The 19,128-nt window shown below is 44.1% G+C and overlaps 1 protein-coding gene across 1 annotated transcript in view; it reads left to right on the top strand.

The window, feature by feature from the left end:
• Positions 1 to 13,436, top strand: part of RHOJ (ras homolog family member J) — a 76,041-nt gene extending 62,605 nt beyond the window's left edge. Inside the window, exons 3-5 of the mRNA XM_048854506.2 lie at positions 2,724 to 2,888; positions 5,619 to 5,714; positions 7,471 to 13,436. Of these exons, the coding sequence (XP_048710463.1) occupies positions 2,724 to 2,888; positions 5,619 to 5,714; positions 7,471 to 7,617 (408 nt within the window). The 3' untranslated portion in view covers positions 7,618 to 13,436. The remainder of the gene's footprint in view (positions 1 to 2,723; positions 2,889 to 5,618; positions 5,715 to 7,470) is intronic.
• The last annotated feature ends 5,692 nt before the right edge of the window (positions 13,437 to 19,128 follow it).

Below are 19,128 nucleotides of genomic sequence, written 5' to 3'. Positions count from 1 at the left end.
AGCAATGGATGACCCTGCACAGTTTGGGCACTCCCGTGATATAAATAATGAAAATATTTCAGCTAATTAAAGATGGCCCAGGCTTCAGTCCTGGCGCAGCAGAACATTTCCACTGAGGTTTCTGTGCTACAGCTAGCTCTACTCCCTGTGAGCCAGGGAAGACCACATCAGATGAGGGTTGCCAGGTATGAGCTAGGCCAGGAGCTGCTGGAGCTACCACCTATGCCAATCCAATGACTCAAAAATCCTCAGCAGTGATCCAGAGGGCCAGCCACCACTAACTACACCCACAGACTAACACCATCCACACTAGGGCTGCACTGCAACCCCACAGCCAGTGCCCAGAATGGAGGGAGCGGATTTCCTCCATGCCTTTGGGGTTGGCTGACAAAGTCCCATTACTCTGGCTTTGAAAGGGAAACAAGTTAACACCCTCCTGTACACACACACCCAATAATACACACACACAGGAGGAGAAGTCATGGATAAATAACATGAGTGAATAGTCAGAGTCAGGCCTCGCAAGGATTCACGAGTGACAACGCCCTCTGACGCGAGCTGGTCTGAAAATTATTGTCAAAATGAAGTTTTGATGGAAAAAGTGCAGGGCGGAGGAAACATGAGATTTCCAGTCAACATAGACAGGGACCATCCTTCATGATGTTACGTCAGATAGTCAGGGGTAAAAGCTACTGATGCCAGGGTTTAGCCATGACCAGCTGACAGGATGGTGAACACACCTTGTCTTTGTCTACGCTGACTGTAGTGTCATGGTTGATGCCTCGGTGGTTAATTCAATTCCTAGCACGGCCTGACAAGCTCTCCTAGTAATGAATCCTTGTGTTTGCTGACGCAATCAACATGGGCTGAGGAGGAGCGCAGGGCTGGATTAAGGCAAGATGATGTCCTGGGGAGCCCCCTCCCCACCCCCTGCAGCCCTGCCCCCACTGGAGTGGCAGTGACAGATTCCCCCCCCCCACCCCAGAGACGGGGCAGCAGCATGGGACCCTTTTGCCTCCACCACCCAAAGAATGGCAGCTGGGACCCCCTCTCCTTGGGAGCAACAGGGATACCCTCTCCGACCCACAGAGACAGGAGTGGCAGTATTTGCGAGGGGCGGGGAGGGTCCCAGTACTTACTGCAGCAGCTGAGATATCTTGGTCAACCAGACCCCTCTGCATTCTCCTTCTCCAGTCCTGCCCCATGCAGAGCCCTCAGTCTGGGTGGTACAAGATGCATGGGGCAGTTCACACCTCTCAGAGCTATTCCTTCAGGCTCTCTGCAGACTAAGGCTTAGTCTACAATAGCAACTAAGCAGTTATAACCAACCTAACCCCTCCCTAGACAATGCTGTGTCGACAGGAGGGCTTCTCCATGGACACAGCTACCGCCTCTCAGGGAGGTGGATTAACTACATGGACGGGAGAAACTCTCCTGTCGGTGCAGGTAGTGTCTTCACTAAGCACTGCAGCTGTGCAGCTGCAGCGTTGTACGTGCAGCCAAGCCCCCAGGCAGATATCTCGGCCTCAGTTACATTCAATTCATATTTTCAAGCTTTTCTTCACAACCATGAGAACTTACATGACTCAAATTCTGATATAATCACATGACTCCAGGTGCTGGGGCCCTAGGCACGGGCTGATATTGCCTGTGCCTTAATCCAGCCCTGCCATAGGGTGAGATCATTTGTTCCCATGCCATGTTTTTATACATTTGGTGAGGGAAACAGGTAACTTTACAAGTAATTTTTGAACCACTTGCAGGAAAATTAGGAAAGGCTAGCTTCCACCCAGCATCTCCGATATGAATTTCACTTGTCCAAGAATGGGCCTGTGAGGTTCCATATGCTGTTACTCCAGATCCATTGATCTACTTCGCATGGATTGCAAAATCCAACTCTCGAGACTGGGAAGGGACCCAAATTTGTCCTTCTAACAAGCTTCCCTGTTATCAAATCAGCTAACTACATGGAATGTTTGTGCTTTGAGGTAACTGAACACTGCTCTCTGCACAGCCTGAGGGGCAAGGTGAAATCTCTTCTCACAAGACAGGGGCCCATGGAAATCTCAGACCACCTTGAGTCACAAACTGGATCCAAGCTGCCGCTACATTTCCAGGACAAGAGTTGCTCGTTCTGATTGATGTGGCACTGGAGATAGCGTGATGTAACTGAACAGCCCAAAGGTCCATTTTTGTTGTGTATGGTGATGTCTGTAGCATTTATGAGGTTTTATACACCCTGCACATAACACTTACTGTAAAACGCACGGCGTGAATGTCCTCTAGACTAGAGATGTTATCTGGCGCCAAGGACAATGGCAGTCAAATAATAATTCGTGGGATTATGGTATATTGAAGGCTGAGGCTAATATGCACAACCTAAAGATCTGTTTTTACCCCAAGGTATTTTTTCTTTTAGTGTTCAATGGCATTACAGGCAGCCCCTGTTCATCTTATCTCCCTTGTACACTGGAGTCACTATGAAAACAGAATACCCACCCTGCTACCTGTCTGCGCAAAGCCCAGGTAAAAGGGGGTTCAGAGACTGACCCAGCTGTGGGATACCTCTGCCGCCCCTTTGCAGTGGTCATTCTACCCCCTGGAATTTATCAGCACTTACTGACATTCAGTGACAATGTTGGGCAACTCATAAAGTGCTTGCAGATGTGTGGTTACGCAGCCTGTGTGACCCATTGCTAACACCTGCCTTTGCTCTCTGACAGGAGGACTACAATCAGCTGAGACCCCTCTCCTATCCCAACACGGATGTGTTCTTGATCTGTTTTTCTGTGGTGAACCCTGCCTCTTACCACAATGTCCAGGAAGAGTGGGTGCCTGAACTGAAAGTCAGCATGCCGCATGTGCCTTATGTGCTCATAGGAACACAGGTAGCTACTAACTGGGAAGCCTATTGGCCAGCACAAGGGGTCTGGAACTCTACAGCCAGGCGGGCCTTGTGAAACCTCAAAGCCAGCTGGAACTTACCCGGATTGAGGTTTGAGTGCATTCCCGGGGTCCCCTGAAAACTCTGCTGTTCTGCACACACCTGCTTCCATTCTGGCAGACCGGATACCAAACTTACAACTCAGAGCAAAACTCAGGGGCTGCAACTCACATGAACTGAAACAAGCAGGCTTCCCCAAGCCCCATGAAAGCATAATGCATCTAGTTGCCCAACCCTCTGAATGGTCACTCTGTGGGTATGTCTACACTGGAACAGGAGGTATAATTCCCAGGTCAAGAAGACATACCCAGACAAGCTCCGATCGAGCCAACACATTAAAAATAGCAGCGCAAGCAGCAGTATGGGCTAGCAACTCAAATACAATCCCATCTGAACCCCTAGATACATACTTAGGCTGGCGAGTCCGCCTCACTACTCACACTGCCTCGGCTGCACTTCTATTTCCCATGTACTAGCTTGATCAGAGCTACCACTCCTATGTCTACCCATGCAGGAAATTACACTCCAGTGTACCCATATTCTGTGTTAGGGGCTTCTCAATATCACTGTGATTTTAACAGAGCTTTAAATTCATTATATTTTTCTGGAGTGGGGGAGCCATTCCCATATTACATCCCCCAAAGTTCACCCCCTGAATAGCCTTCCTTGAGCCAACGAGGATTAACAAACTCTTTAGAGCCAACGCAGCTCCCTCAAGACCAGCCAACCCTGCTGAGAGCACTTTCTTCCCCCAGTGTTTACCTAGGGATTGTCAGAGTTCATAAGACCCATGATCCATCCAGTCCAGTATCATGTCTCTGACAGTGGCCAGCACCAGTTGTTTCAGAGGAAGGTGTAAGAACTACAGAGTAAGCAGATTGGCAAAGCCAGGTCATGGGCAGCCAGACCTAGTGATCAGAGCCAGAATCCTCAGTCAGGAGCCAAGAGTCAAGTGGGTCAGGATACCAGGGTGTCAGAGGCAGGAGACAAACCAGAGATCAGAACCACAAGTCAGAGGTCAGGAGCTAAGCCAGGTCAGGATGCCAGGAAGCCAACCCACAGGAGCAGGAAGCACACAGTCCAGAGCAGGCTGGATCCCAGTTGTTCAGACAGCTTCCTGTTCCTGTTGCTGGCTTAAGTAGGGTCAGCAGGCCAATCGGCTGCTCTGTGGCTCCACCAATAGGACCTCAGAGGAGGATCCTCAAACTGGGGCTGGGCCTCATGGGTCCTGGGTAAGCAACTGTCAGCAGGCTACCAAGAGGAGGGTTGAAGCATGGCTGCTCCTGTGAATCCTCTGGCTCTGGGTTTGAGCCCTGTGGGCCATGACACAGATGTGGGATAATCTACCCACCACATTCAGTCCCTAATAGTTGGAGATAGACACCTGTGGAGATAGACACCACACCTGATCCCTACTAGTTGGAGATAGACTTAGGCCCTGAAGCATGAGGTTTAACATCTCTCCCAAAGGAAGGATCTCCCCTTCTTGGGAGAAAGAGACTGAACCAACCCAGAACAATTATTATTGTTATTCACTCTCAAGCTGCGGAGCAGAGTAGTAGGCACATGACCACCAGTTCAGACCTGTATTTTTGGTTGTCGTAACCTTCCTCCATCGGACATCCCCAACTCAGAGGGTCCCTCCTGCTAAATGGCATAAGCATAAGCTCTGACCTACTGTCAAATGGTCACATTAAGGTGGATACATTCTGCAGAGCTGTGTTTTTAAAATCAATCACTCTGTTGCCAAAACATTTATGAGATTCAGCTAGGCCAGTTCTGCAGCAACAGCTAGCTCTCACACACACACACTCTTTGTGGAGGGTCTAATCCTGCAAGGTGCCAAGCATCTCCTGAGAAGCACTGAACACCCTTTGGTGGGAGCTGAAGGTGTATAAAAATATAAAAATTTTGTATAGCCTATAAAAATATTTGGAGAAAAATCAAGGTTTGCCAAATGAGGAAAACATTTTTCAAACTTCTAAAAGGGTGCTGCAAATAATGGTGAGTTAGAAATACGTTCGATCCTTTATACCAAGATCTTTTGGAGGCAGTTTTGCAGAATAGCATTTCACTGGACAATCAATATGCTACTTAGTCCATCTGTACTATGGCATAAAAACTCATATTCTCTTTAAAAAAAAACAACAACTGCAGTTGAGGCAGTCAGAGATTAATATAAAAGTGACCCACAATTAAATGTTTTGTTTCAGTTCAACAAACCAAAATGTTTCACTTGGGGCAAACTGACCCAGAACTAAATACTTAATTTTAACGGAGAATCAAAACAAAATCTGCAAAATCAACATTTTCCTCAGGAAAATTTCAGTTTTGCAGAAATTGCATTTTCCATCCAAAAACATTGATGGAAAATTCCCAAACAGCTCTAATAGATAGAATTAATCCCATAAGACTCTTACACAATATCTTGTTTTCTCTCTTTTCTGCTTTGACCAGAAACTAGAATGGAGACATTGAGGCCACATGCACGTACACACACACAGTGAGAGAGAGAGAAATACATTATGAACCACTTTTTTTTAAAAAAAAAGGTCTCTCTAATAGGGGATAAATGGGAGTGTCCTTGAAATATTCATTCTAGCATGGGGCTGTGGAGACAACGCATCCACAGGAATGTTGTATTTATCACTGTGTGTGTGTGTTTTACTGCTAGATTGATCTTCGTGATGATCCCAAAACTTTGGCTCGACTACTTTATATGAAGGAGAAACCCCTCACTTACGAACATGGAGTGAAGCTGGCTAAAGAGGTATCGTTGTTTTGCATGACTCTATTGTTAGGACCCAGGCTGCAGGATAGTTTGGCCATAACTTTAGTTTCTGTATATTTCACTCAAATCCAATGCTTTCATTTTTTCCTCCATTTTCACTAACTTGGGCCCAAACTAAAACTTCAACTCCAAACACACTGGATTTTGCACCTTTAAGCCTGTCTCTAGTCTTACCTTGATTGTTCTGCAATCCCACTAATAAATCTCTGGTATATAACAAGCATACTCCATACATGAGACATCTGAATGTAATGAAACATCTAATGTTTTTAGGTTTGATTTAGGATCAGCCACTGCAACATTTTACCATATTTGGTCATAACAAAATGGATACATAACAGGTTGTTTTACACATCCTGTTAAAACAAACTGTACATTGTGGATGTTATTCATTTATATTAACCTATAAAGACATTCTATGATTCTCCTGGGAGAAAATGTTACATCTGTGTTTGGCAGAGTAACATTAGTCACTGGGAAAAAAAAATGAATCGTAACCTACAGAAGCTGCATTTAGGCTGCAGAGATGGGAATGAGCTGGAAAGTTCTCATCTGGACTGGAGCTCTCCCAAAGTTTCAGTGTGTTTGGATCCAGCTTTTTAGCTAAGACTCATATATAGGAGATGGATACAAAAGCTCGTCTAAAATAACAAGCTCAAATGTATTCTCTCTGGTGCTACATGGGCTAATCATGATGGGACAAATTCTACTCTTAGTCACTCCCATACAAACACATCCGGCCTGATTCTCATTTAGACACTTGAGGCCACTTTACACAGCTACGTACAGGGGCCTTACTGTAAATGAGACTCAGGCCCATAGCCCTCTATTTTATGGGATCTTCTTTTCAGTTCATAATGTATAATTGCTCTGGGTAAGGAGAAGGGATGGAGAAATGAACATGAAATACGTACGTACGTCAATGCCAGCAACATCTGCATTCAGACACGAGCACGTTCCAACTAGTCACTGCACATATTGGTTATGCTGATATTTAGTCAGAGGGTTCTAAAAGGCCAAGCAGAGCTTAAAAGCAGGAGGAATTGCATTTATCCAAATTCATTTCCATGGGCAGGCTCAAGGTCCACTCTGCATGTGTGCAAGTGCCCACAGAACGGGAGGATATTTTTGACTCAGTGGCATGCCCCCGTCAATCACCCTGAGCCTGTAGACGCGCCTCTGCAATGGCTTCATCTCTGTGGAGTTTGATAGGGTAGGCCAAGAGCATGGAAGGGGAGCTAAGGATAGTTATGTTAAGTGACTCAACCACACTGCCAGGGAGCACCCGAGCCAATGCCTCCTGGAAACTCTGAGATCCATGCAATGCCTCCTGGAAACCCAGGAGATCCAGCTTCTTCTGTTCAGAGGAACCCCTATGCAGTGAAAGAGTTCCTACAAAATCTCAGCCGGCATACATGGCGCTTCCTCTTCCTGGCCAGCCCCACCGGCAGACTGTTGCTCCCTCCACTTCTCCTTCTGTACTGAGACAGTGCCCTGGCATCTATTCTCAATTCCTGTCCCACAAGGCCTTGTAGTAGTCCCATGATCAGAGAGAAAGCCAGGCCCAAGGTAGAGCTAGGACTTTAATCCATTTTAAAGGCATGGCTCACTCCATATCAGGGAGTTATGTGCACGTGAGGACAACAGGATCTGTAGGTCATAAACATGTCCTATCGTCTTCTTCTCCAAACTGTGTATTTATGATACCCCTCTCTCTCTTTCTCTCCTGTTTCAGATTGGAGCGCAGTGTTATTTGGAATGTTCAGCCCTGACACAGAAAGGCCTTAAAACAGTCTTCGATGAAGCAATCCTCACCATTTTTCACCCTAAGAAAAAGAAGAAACGCTGCGTGACATGCCACAGCTGCTGTACAGTTGTATGAAGTCACTTGAAAAGCAAAGCAGGACAGTGCTATTGTTCAACTAAACCCCCCAGGTTAGAATGGCAATGAGCGTCACACACAGACTGAAATGGGGAACATGACCAGAAAGGGGTCCGATTAAACCATATCGGATTCCTCAATTTTGTGAAACCTCAGGCTGTAACATGTTAGCCAGCTAATGTCTATTTGCTTTCCTAACCCTATAGAGCTGTAGGCAGCCTGTTCCCACACTATGCTCGTATGCACTGAGCCAGTATAAAACAGGATGTCTGCTAATGGCTGACTCTGAATCAGGTTAGGGTTAGGGTTAGGGTGCTGTGTTGAAAACTTTAAAGACACTGTAAAACCACCAAGAAAAACTTCATTTGTGGCCTTAAGCAGGAATTGATCAAAAGTATAAATTTATAATACTTAAGAATTGAATATGAATGGATTGAAAGCACAGAGAAATCATTAGGAGTTTAATATGTAATCATAGACGTTATCTATAGGATATACTTTCAAATTACTTTTCTTTATAAGATACTCACTAATTTCAGGATCTACTTTAGTTTGTTTAAAATGACATGAAAGCAAAGCAATAATGACTCCAATTCCCAGCCATTTAACTCATGTTACAGCATCAAGCCATCAAAATGGATCAGTATTTACCTCCAGATTGAAGAAATGTTCTTTTTACTACAAGAAATGACAAATATCTCTATTTTATACAGAATATGTCCAGGCTGGGCCAGGAGGTTTTCAGAAGCTGGGTGAGGGAGAACAGTGGAAGTGAAAAACTGTAGCGTTAATTTTCAGAAACAAAGTGATCAGATCACCAAAAAATCTTGTGACTGACATGAAAAAAGCAGGGAGGTGTTGCATTGCCATGAGTATTATAAATTTAACCTACAGATTGGGTGCATTTCCACATCTCACCCAGCGGATGAAAACAAAAACAAACTAGCCAAAGTCACACGGATTTGAAGTGCTTTATAATGATCCAGTTGCATTATTTGAAATAGTTTTTTAGAAATGATCTTGTGTAAAGCTATTCATTTGAGCGGACTTTTAAACATGTCTATTTACTGTAGTCCTCTATTTGCTATTCATTGCTTTGTCTGTGTCTTCCATATTCATTATTGCAAATAGCAGTTAAGGTATAGTGTGGGTAGACTACTCAGGAACTTTCTTTCAGACAATATGCAGGATGATGTGCTGCAGCATGTAATATGGAGACAGGAAGCCTGAACCTCAAGGGAATGAAAGCTGACAATAAGCACTCTTTGCTGTGTGCCTTTTTGCTAAGGCTTCTCCAGGGAGCCTGTTGTTTTGCGCATCACAGCAAGATGCTGTTATACCACAGACACTCGGTGGTGAACTGTGAGGGTGTCTTATTACTTACATCTGCCTACAGGTGCCTTGGAGATGCCCATGTAGCTGTCTTGTTATGGATTTCATTTCTGATTGTACCTCTCCGGGGCATACAATTACAGTGCCAGCAAATCCATGTTTCTAGACCTATAAAGGAACTCCCTGAAAAAAGCAACTACAAGAGTCAGTGTTTCCAGACCTAGTATGGAATTGCACCCTCTCCCACCAGCAAAGTACCAGCCCAAGTATTAATTTACCCACCGTTTTTTTGGAACAGCTAGCATTCTCCTCTTTGGATGCACTGTACAGTGCTTGTGTCTATAGAGGGGCAGCTAGAAAGCCTCTGCCATTAACGGGAGATTAGGGAACCAATCCTACAGTCCTTACTCAGGCAAAACTCCCATTGACTTCAGTGGGATTTTGAGTAAGGGGACTGTAGTATTCGGCCCAAAGTAAGCAACACCATAGATATAAGGTTCAATCCCACATTCATTGCAAATCAAAGACAAAACTCCCACTGACTTCAGTGATGATGACAGTATCCTTTACTACACAGATATTTATAGAAGGTTTTCCGATATGAGATCGTTGTCATTGCATTGTAAAAGCCTTGCTCTGAATTCCAGCTGCACGGCACCCATTAAAATCAGTGGAAAGTGCATGGCTAGAACGTACTGGCTGTAACTTAAGGGTAAATGAAGCAATTTCTGTTTTAGTAAATGCAACTCACTTAGAATTCAAGGGCCCACAATCCTACGGACACTAATTTAAGCTTTGCCATTGACTCTAATAGGAGCAGGATCAGAAGCCAAACATTTATATCAGTACAGGTCACCCATTATCTCCAAGACAAGGGATGGTTAGCCATGGTAATTGGTAAATAAGTGTCTTTTGCTATATTATTGCTAAGGATATGATTCTGTCATGGAGGTCACTGATACCATGACTTTCCAGGACCTCCGGGACTTCTTCCAGGGCAGGGCTGGAGCAGCAGTCAGCCCCAGGGCCACCAAAGCAGCGGCCCCAGGGCTGAAGCAATGGCCAGGGTTGAGTCAGCCCCACTGGGGCTGAAGCTCCAGCTGTCAGCCCCTGCCGCAGGAGCAGCAGCAGGGCCAGAGCAGAGACCTGAGGTCAGCCCCCAGCAGAACTGATTGTTGTCTCCCATCCCGCCCCTGCAGGGTATTTTTTGTAAAAGTCAGGGACAGGTCACGGGCTTCCATGAATTTTTGTTTATTGCCCATGGCCTGTCCCTGACTTTTAGTAAAAATACCCATGACAGAATCTTAACCTTAATTATTGCACAATTGAATTGTGATAAACATTGTGTCACTGTTCGTGGACATGACTGAAAATGAAGTTGCAGTAAGTCAGAGATGCTAAAGAAAATCTGGTGTGTGCCTTACACCTGGGGTACATATCATAGATTCATAGAATACCAGGGTGGGAAGGGACCTAAGGTCGTCATCTAGTCCAACCCCCTGCTCAAAGCAGGACCAATCCCCAACTAAATCATCCCAGCCAGGGCTTTGTCAAGCCTGACCTTAAAAACCTTTAAGGAAGGAGATTCCACCACCTCCCTAGGTAACGCATTCCAGTGCTTCACCACCCTCCTAGTGAAAAGTTTTTCCTAATATCCAACCTAAATCTCTCCCACTGCAACTTGAGACCATTGCGCCTTGTTATGTCATCTGCTACCACTGAGAACAGTCTAGAGGCATCCTCTTTGGAACCCCCTTTCAGGTAGTTGAAAGCAGCTATCAAATCCCCCCTCATTCTTCACTTCTGCAGACTAAACAATCCCAGTTCCCTCAGCCTCTCCTCATAAGTCATGTGTTCCAGTCCCCTAATCATTTTTGTTGCCCTCCACTGGACGTTTTCCAATTTTTCCACATCCTTCTTGTAGTGTGGGGCCCAAAATTGGACACAGTACTCCAGATGAAGCCTCACCAATGTCGAATAGAGGGGAACGATCATGTCCCTCCTTCTGCTGGCAATACCCCTACTTATATAGCCCAAAATGTCATTGGCCTTCTTGGCAACAAGGGCACACTGTTGACTCATATCCAGCTTCTCGTCCACTGTAACCGCTAGGTCCTTTTCTGCAGAACTGCTGCCTAGCCATTCGGTCCCTAGTCTGTAGCAGTGCATGGGATTCTTCCATCATAAGTGCAGGACTCTGCACTTGTCCTTGTTGAACCTCATCAGCTTTCTCTTGCCCCGATCCTCTAATTTGTCTAGTACCCCTAGTGAACATGCTGGCTCCTGTTTCATCCTGTCAAAGAATATGTTGACAGAAAGTTTGGGAAACATAGCTCAGACCAGGAAGCAAGCCCGGAGACGATGCCATTTTCTTCCGTACGAAAAGAGTTGTGGTTTGCGTCTCGGTTAGGTGAATGTGTAAATTTCCTAGTGCAGCTGGGCTGCGGGTGGCATGTCTGGCAGTGGGTTCACTGGACTCCCACGTATCAGAGGTGCAGCAGGAAAGCTAGGAGCAGACTGGATATAGAAATGTTTGGGGAATATTTTATTGACTTAGGGCCTGACCCAAATGCCCATGAAATGAACAAAAGCCCCCTCCCCCATCAATTTATTTCAAAGGACTTCGTATCAAGGGTTTAGAGCTCAATCTGACCCCACTGAGGTTTGCCACTGATTTCAGTGGAAGATGGCGTGCTTATTCCGTTCCCCAGGAATTGAGTTGATATACAGTATACACATACTTATGAGTCTCTGGGTAAGGGACAAATGGGGGCCAAGTCTCTTTCACCTGTACTGCAATACATGCCCTAAGGTTGGATCTGCCAGATAATGTTACAGCTCCTCTAAATTGAAAAGACACTAAAACTCTAGATTGACAACTGAGCTTATCATAAAATGATGAGTACATTGGAAGAGTGCAATATATCATTCCCATCATGCCTCCGAGGAAGCCACAAATGGTTGCATGGTGGGGTTTGGTGCTGTTTAATATCAACGATGCCTGTTAATAATGGTGGTATGACATATGATAGGCATGTTAAATCAGAAATTAAATTACCAATTATATCATCAATATAACTGCAGTAATTTTGGGAAACTAAATACTGTGATAATAGATGCTAAAATGCTAATATCCTCATATATTAAAAACTACAGACCTCTGTACAAATCATTGCATAGTAGAGGAAGTAGATGGAGGAATATTATTCTTCATGAAAAAAATATTTTAATTAATGCAAGGCAAGACTTTTTTTGCACTTATAAAGTGAAGTAAATCAATTTTGCAAGGTGATAAAACTGTGAATTAAAGAGATGCTTTCAAGCTGCTTATGACCAAAATTTTACCTACCCTCAAAGGGTAACAATCCACTTAGAAATGGCCTCTGGATTCTACGAATTTTTTAATTCCCTGCCATCAAAAAGAAATTTTTAAATATAGCCAGAGTTTATGTAGGCCCTACAAGGCCAAATTTTCAAAAGGCCTCTTTAATTGCCCCCTCTCCCCACCGACTGTATTTGTGAGTGCACATGTTTCTATGCCGGGTAACTTCCCAGCTGTAAAAGTCACTATGTATTTTTGAGGGAAGGAGCTCCACTTGCATGGGTGAACGTGAGTTGCAGAGGCACAAGCCGTTGCCCTTTCTAAATATTGTGGGCAGAGTTAAGAATGACCTTTGAAAACTGGCCTACAGTACCTTGTGCTTTTCTGCTACGGCGCCAGCAGATGGACTATGAACGGATGAGCAAAGACTATTCCCTGAGTTGTTGTGACACCACTGATGGTTCTAAAGCAGAAACACGGAAATGAATAGAAACATCAGCTTATTTTTCAAGCACTATTAGAAACAACAGAAACAATAAACATTTGCCCTACCGAAAAGCTGTAGACCAGCAACCTGATGTTATGGTGTCAAGCACCTGCAGCGCCCCCTGGAAATCAGGCCCTGAATTCATAATGTTATTCTAAAGCTTATTCGAGTAAGTAAAAAGTAAAAACTACTCCAAGAAATTATTTGACAATGATCATAGTTTATCTCAATTGATGTCAAAGCCGTTTCTGGCAGACCTACTTTTGTTAATAGCCTATTATCTTTTCAAATGCTTTCAGATCTTAAAAGGAATGTGCTAAATCCTAGCCTGGGCTTTTTTTTTAAACCTACATATTCTATCAAGAGTTGGTTTAATTAATAACTAAAATGTAAATAGAGTCCCAACAAAAATTTTCGTGGTGAGCTCTTTGACGGTGCCTGCCAATAAATGGATGCTCTGTTGTCACACTGGGTCTGATCAAACAATCCTAATGCTTACAGGACTTCCATAGACGTCAACCTCAGTTATGTATATATATGTAATGTAGGATAGGGCACTTAGTAATTAAACAAAATATATTCCGGCGGATAGGAGGGCTAGTCTGTCTTGCATGAGAAATTTCTTCAGGGGTGAGAAAATTCTTCAGCCTAATAAAATTCAAGAGCTTTTCTAGTTAATTTGGAAGAAGGCTTTTGTCTTAATTATGATTTTTACTGGAGCAATTCTGAACCAAGCTGCCACCAGCGACAAACTTTGTTAAGCTTGGCACTCTTAACATATAACCATTCTTAAGTCCATAAAACTGAATGCAAAGCCTGGGGCACGCAGCCTCGACTGGAAAACTGAAGCTGAGATTTTCAGAACTGTCTGAATTGGGCATTCAGCTCCCTTAGTCAACTTTGGATCTTTCAGCCTAAAGGTGCCAAGGGGGTATCTAATGAGGAGCTACAAGAAAAATGTTTACACACATATATTTAAAGGCCTGATCCAAAAGCCACTGATGCTGACAGGCTCCTTTCAGTTGACTTCAAGGGGCTTCCAATCAGGCCCTAAATTCAACAACATATACAATATGTTTAGTGATATTTCTGTGATCAATTTTAACAAGATTGCCCATGTTGCCTGTTCTCCTGTCATGTCATGTAGGAGAGGATGCTACTGAATTAGTGTGGGTCAGATTGTGGCTGGCCCTGCACGCTGGTGCAATGGAGTAAGGGGGTGAAAGAAGCACCCTTAATCTTTTGTGCCATACCACCCCTTGTAGTGCATGGGCAGTAGCAGGTTCCACAGAGCCACTATGTCTCTCTCCCTTTTGCCCTGTAGGTCCTAGCCCTAGTGAGTGTGCACACCTCTCATTGCTCTGCCTTTTAAATATCTACCGCCACAGCTACCATGCAACTTGTAAAGAACAAGCTGTTATATCAGATCAAGAAACAAAATATTTTTCTCAAGAAGGGCCCAATCCGGCGCTAAGTGACGTCGATGGGAGTCTTTCCATTGACTTCAGTGGGTTTTGGATTTGACCCTGAAAGCCTGCATTGTTAATAATCTGGGAATTAGATGCTAAAGATTAACATAGCTAAGAAAGGAAGCCCTAGGGCCCATGCCTCCTCCCACTGGTGTTAGTGGCCAAACTCCCACTGAGTTCAACAAGAGCAGGATCAGGTGCCTGAAAGACATGCCTCAACACCAAAGAAGTTTGCTTGATCAGTGTCTCTCATCGAAATGTCTCTGTCTTTCTTTTTTAAGTGTCATTTAATTTCATTAAGTAACAAAACTATCAGTACGACATGTGACTCTGGGTCTTGCTACTTTATATTGCATTCTAATCAACACTAAGCTCTAGGCAAGGCTCAGATTTATTCCTACATTCCATTCCTAAGGGGCCAGATTTTACACCTTTACTCACACTGAGTAGAGCCTCACTTTTCAAGGAGACCCATGCCCTGCTTGTGTAGTGAGGTATTGCTCCATGTCAGTGAGGGTGGCAGGATCTGGCCCTTAGTTGACGGTCCTCGTGTAGCATAGACCATTTAATTAAACCCCTTCTAGCTAATCAGTGGATCACCTTGGGCCATATACTCTGGCGGCTTGTGTGACAAAAAAATATCAACTGCCAATAAGCCCTTCCCGCAAATCCTATCCAGAAGCCCACTTGGCACTGTACTCAATCAACCTACAGCACCCAAAATGGTCCCACAAAACATCCGCAAACTCCAGGAAAGAGGGGTGGGCTAAAGAAATGTGGAGGAGAGGCAGGGCAAAGCCAAACCCTTTGCATGCTACCCAGAAAAACCAAAGCAAATTATTCCAGAAACGTACATCTTCACGTTGCTCTGAGCAGCTTTCATTTGCAGTGAGCAAAATTCCACATCATTGCATTGAACCAGACCTATACAGTGGATGTTTCAGTATTCAGGGACTTATCTGCTCGTCTGTGGGGTGCGTCTGTACTTCATCTCACATGGCTAGCAGTGTCAATTTCATTTTGGCCGAGATTTTCAAAGTGACTCCTAAGTGCGGATGCTTCAAACTCTGGGTACCTTAAAGGGCCCAATGCTCAGAAAGTGCTGAACACCCCACCCTGAAAATCAGGCTCCTCCCAGATCTCTCAAGTTGGACCCCCAGAAATTGAAGCACCCATAGTCACTAGCCAATGTTGAAATTCTCAGCCCTTGTCTACACTGGAGATTTCAACCACTGGTGGCAGCCAGCAGTGTAGTTGTTTCAATGCACACCCCTAACATAGGCTATAACCACCATGTGCACTGGAGCAGCTTAAGACCTGCTTGAAACCAGGTTCAATGACACTGGTGCAGATTGGGGTGTCTAGTAGTTCACTTTTAGAGGACTGGCTGTTGCTCGTGTAGCTACACTGTGTGAACACCAATGGCAGTAGCTGGGGCAAATCCTCAGTGTGGTCAAGTTCTTAGAAAAGGGTGCTGCCATTTCCATAATCCACATGCCCTCGTTGCAGGAAAAGCTCTTCATTGGCTCTCTATAGTCTTGCTGGCTGCTGCTGCCTGCAAACTCTCTCCTAGTTGGGTGGGATGATACCCATTAATTAGCATAGCTCAGCTTTGTGTAATACTGGTGTAGCTCTTAGCCTTTTTACTACAAAGAGGGAACAGGTGGCTCCTTGTTCATAGTATTAGAACTTACCAGCTGAAAACTAAACTGAATTGTTGCTGATTCTTTTCAGGGTAAACCAGGTTGGTCTGAAAGCACATTTGCACTGCAGCATGAAAGCAATGCAGCGTGCACTCTCAGCAACACAGCGGCTACATGTTACATAAAACAGTAGATTACATGTGCCTAGCTGCACATGCTTTAGCCTTTGTAAAATTTTGCCCTGTCCCAGGGGATTTCTGTCATGTTTCATCTGCTTCCTACAGCTGTAAACGACTGAACTCTTTCTAGCTTCATAGCATGAGCTGGAGTGGAGCAGCATCTCTTCTACCAGGAAGCGAGCTCAAAACAATTGAGATCAAAGACCGTTTCTAGATGTATTTGTACTGTGTAAAAATGAAGAAAAGAATCTGTAACAAAAGCAAATGTTTTTCTAGAGGGAATGAGGATCCACTGACTTCAGTGGAAGACTTCCATTGATTTCCGTGTTGCTGGTTTGCAACCTCCATTCTTATCACAGAAAATAATGAAATGAAATATGCATGGAAATTTTTATGCATAGTTAAAATGAATAGAAAAGTCAGTTAGGTAACGAATGCAGTGAAAGTGTGATATCTATTTTAGGCAAAGATATCATTATAATTTTCTGGAGCAGAATTGTAAAGTCACATTGCAAAGACAACAATCAGTAAATTTGGGCCCCCAAAATTAAGTTTTTAAAAGGTTAGGGAGAATCCAATAGCTGCTATTGATAGAAATGCTTTCAATATTTGTTTTTAATGTCAGTGAAAACTTTCTGAATCATTGGTGCAAAGGTAAACTTTCCAGGCTACTACTGCGATCCCAAACACAGTAGTGATAGGAACCACAGCATGAAACTTACTAGAAACAGAAAAAGAACTAACAAATCTAATCAAAATCTAGTTTTTATATTCCAAGCCATGCAAACATTATATGAGTGGGCATAAATCAGGACAAGGCCACTTGAGTTTTGAAGTTCTGTTTTAATATTATAAAATGTTGCTAGTAATTACTGCCCCTTGAAAGAATCACTTTGCACAACAGTCTATGTATGGTAGGAGGGGTCTGTATAGCAATCTCCATCTGAATCCTCTAACTAAAGAGTCTAGCATGGGATTTTCAAAAGTGCTTCTTATTGGTAAGGCTACGTTTTAGTCACGGGTATTTTTAGTAGAAGTCATGGACTGGTCAGTAACCATGACCTGTCCATGACTTTTACTATATACCTCTAACTAAAACTTGGGACGCGGGTGCTTGGGGAGGGGGGGCGGTCTGGGGGTGTCACAGGTGCTGGGGGGGGTGACTTGGGACCCCTGCTGGTGCTGGAGGGTGGCCCAGGACCCCCACTGGTGCTGGGGGGTGGGTTTGGCAGGGCTCGCAGGCTCCCTACCTGGCTTAGAGTGTGCCTGCAACTCCTAGGGCAAGGGAAAGCCTGGAGGGCTCCGTGCGCTGCTCCCACCAAAAGCACCAGCTCCTCAGCTCCCATTGGCTTGGAACCACAGAAGTCACGGAGGTCACAGAAAGTCATGGAATCAATGATTTCTGTGACCTCCGTGACAGACACGCAGCCTTACTTATTGGCCTAACTCTGCTCCTAGTGACCTCAAGGGAAAACTTCAATAGAAGCTGAATTAGGCCAATGCTGAGTGCATTTGAAAACATCTCTTCAAATTTCCCCTATTTTCTGTCTTCTTTATTAAGGCTGTCAAATCTTTGAGCAGATAGACAGGTTGAGCCAATTCCATCCTCAGTTCTAATCACACTAGGGTTGAATTTGAGCCAAGGATACTCCAGTGACCTTGTAATGTGGTATTTTTATACAGCTCACCATATAACATTTAGAGACACTCTGCAGAAGATTATTTACTGTATAGATGTACCCTGATTTCCCCCATCATAGCTGCAACTATTTTAAGTTAGTCAGTTTTGCTTATGTACCCAGCAAGCTGTTCCTGACCTACGTGCATGTCCAGAATTTAAAAGCAGTTTCTTAAGTAGATGTGCATCTTTACTAGAGTTGCTTTTAACATGACAATTATTTTTCATTTTTAAATAAAAATCTTGCAAACAATTTTCAGCTTTCTAAAACCATTTTGGTTTAAAAAAATCAGTTTTTGGTAAAATATTTTGGTTTTCATAAATCAAAAACTGATTTTTTTTAAAATCCAAAAATAGAAATTATTTTAAGGAAAACCTTTTGGTTTCTGGTTTTTCATCAGAACCCAGAAAATTTTGACCAAAAGGAAAATTGTACAAAAAGATCCAGTCAAAAAGCCAAATAATTGTTTTTCAACAAAAAAAAAATTCAATGAACATTTTTTGACTAGTTGTAATCTTGACCCCTGTCCTCTGGGCAGCGAGGACATCTCTTTTGTTTTGTTTTTAAAGCAAGGCTTACTTTCTTACTTACTGCATGTAGTTTCCTCTGTTATTCTCAGTGCTGCATGAACAGAAGAGTGGAAGGAAACTGAGCACCAGCCTTTGCCTTAGCAGTCAGCTAAGACCCAAGGCAACAGTTCTTGCCCAGTGAAAGATCTCACTGAAATTTGATGGGCTGTTGGTTTGATTGTTTTATCTGGGTTATGTCTGCAGGACTGGACCCATAGAGTCTTCACTGATGAAATTGTCAGGCATGTGAAGCATGATTATCCATAACTTAATGTAACCCACTGTTCAGTGTGTGTTACATGTCGCCCCCTGCACCTGGTCTCCAAAGGATTACCTAAGACTATGTCTACACTGCAATTAGACACCTGTAGCTGGCCCATGCCAGCTGACTCGTGATTGGGCTAAGGGACTGCTTAATTGCAGTGTAGACTTCCTGCCTCGAGCTGGTGCCTGGGATCTAGGACCCTGTGAGGTGGGAGGGTCCCAGACCTCAGGCTGCAGCCCAAGCCCAGAAGTCTACACTTCAGTTAAACAGACCCTCAGCCTGAGCCCTGTGAGCCCGAGTCAGCAGGCATGAGCAAGCTGTGGGTGTCTAATTGCAGTGTAGACATGCCCCACGGGACTTTGACCCAGATCCCTAAAGGTATTTAGGCAGCTACTTCTGGTGATTTCAATGGGAGTTAGACTCCTTCTTTTCAGGATCTGGGCCTTAGTTCTTTAGTTCAAGCAGTTGAGGCAATGCTTTGAGCTTTGGGATCTAAGCCCTGTTGAGGACCATGGCAAAAGTCATCATCGTAACAATATTTTTCAAGTGGCATATTTTTCAGAAGC

This window comes from Caretta caretta, chromosome 6, assembly GCF_965140235.1.
Source record: "Caretta caretta isolate rCarCar2 chromosome 6, rCarCar1.hap1, whole genome shotgun sequence".
Taxonomy (NCBI): Eukaryota; Metazoa; Chordata; order Testudines; family Cheloniidae; genus Caretta; species Caretta caretta.
The sequence above is the reverse complement of the archived record's forward strand: the minus strand, read 5'-3'. Positions and strand labels throughout refer to the sequence as shown.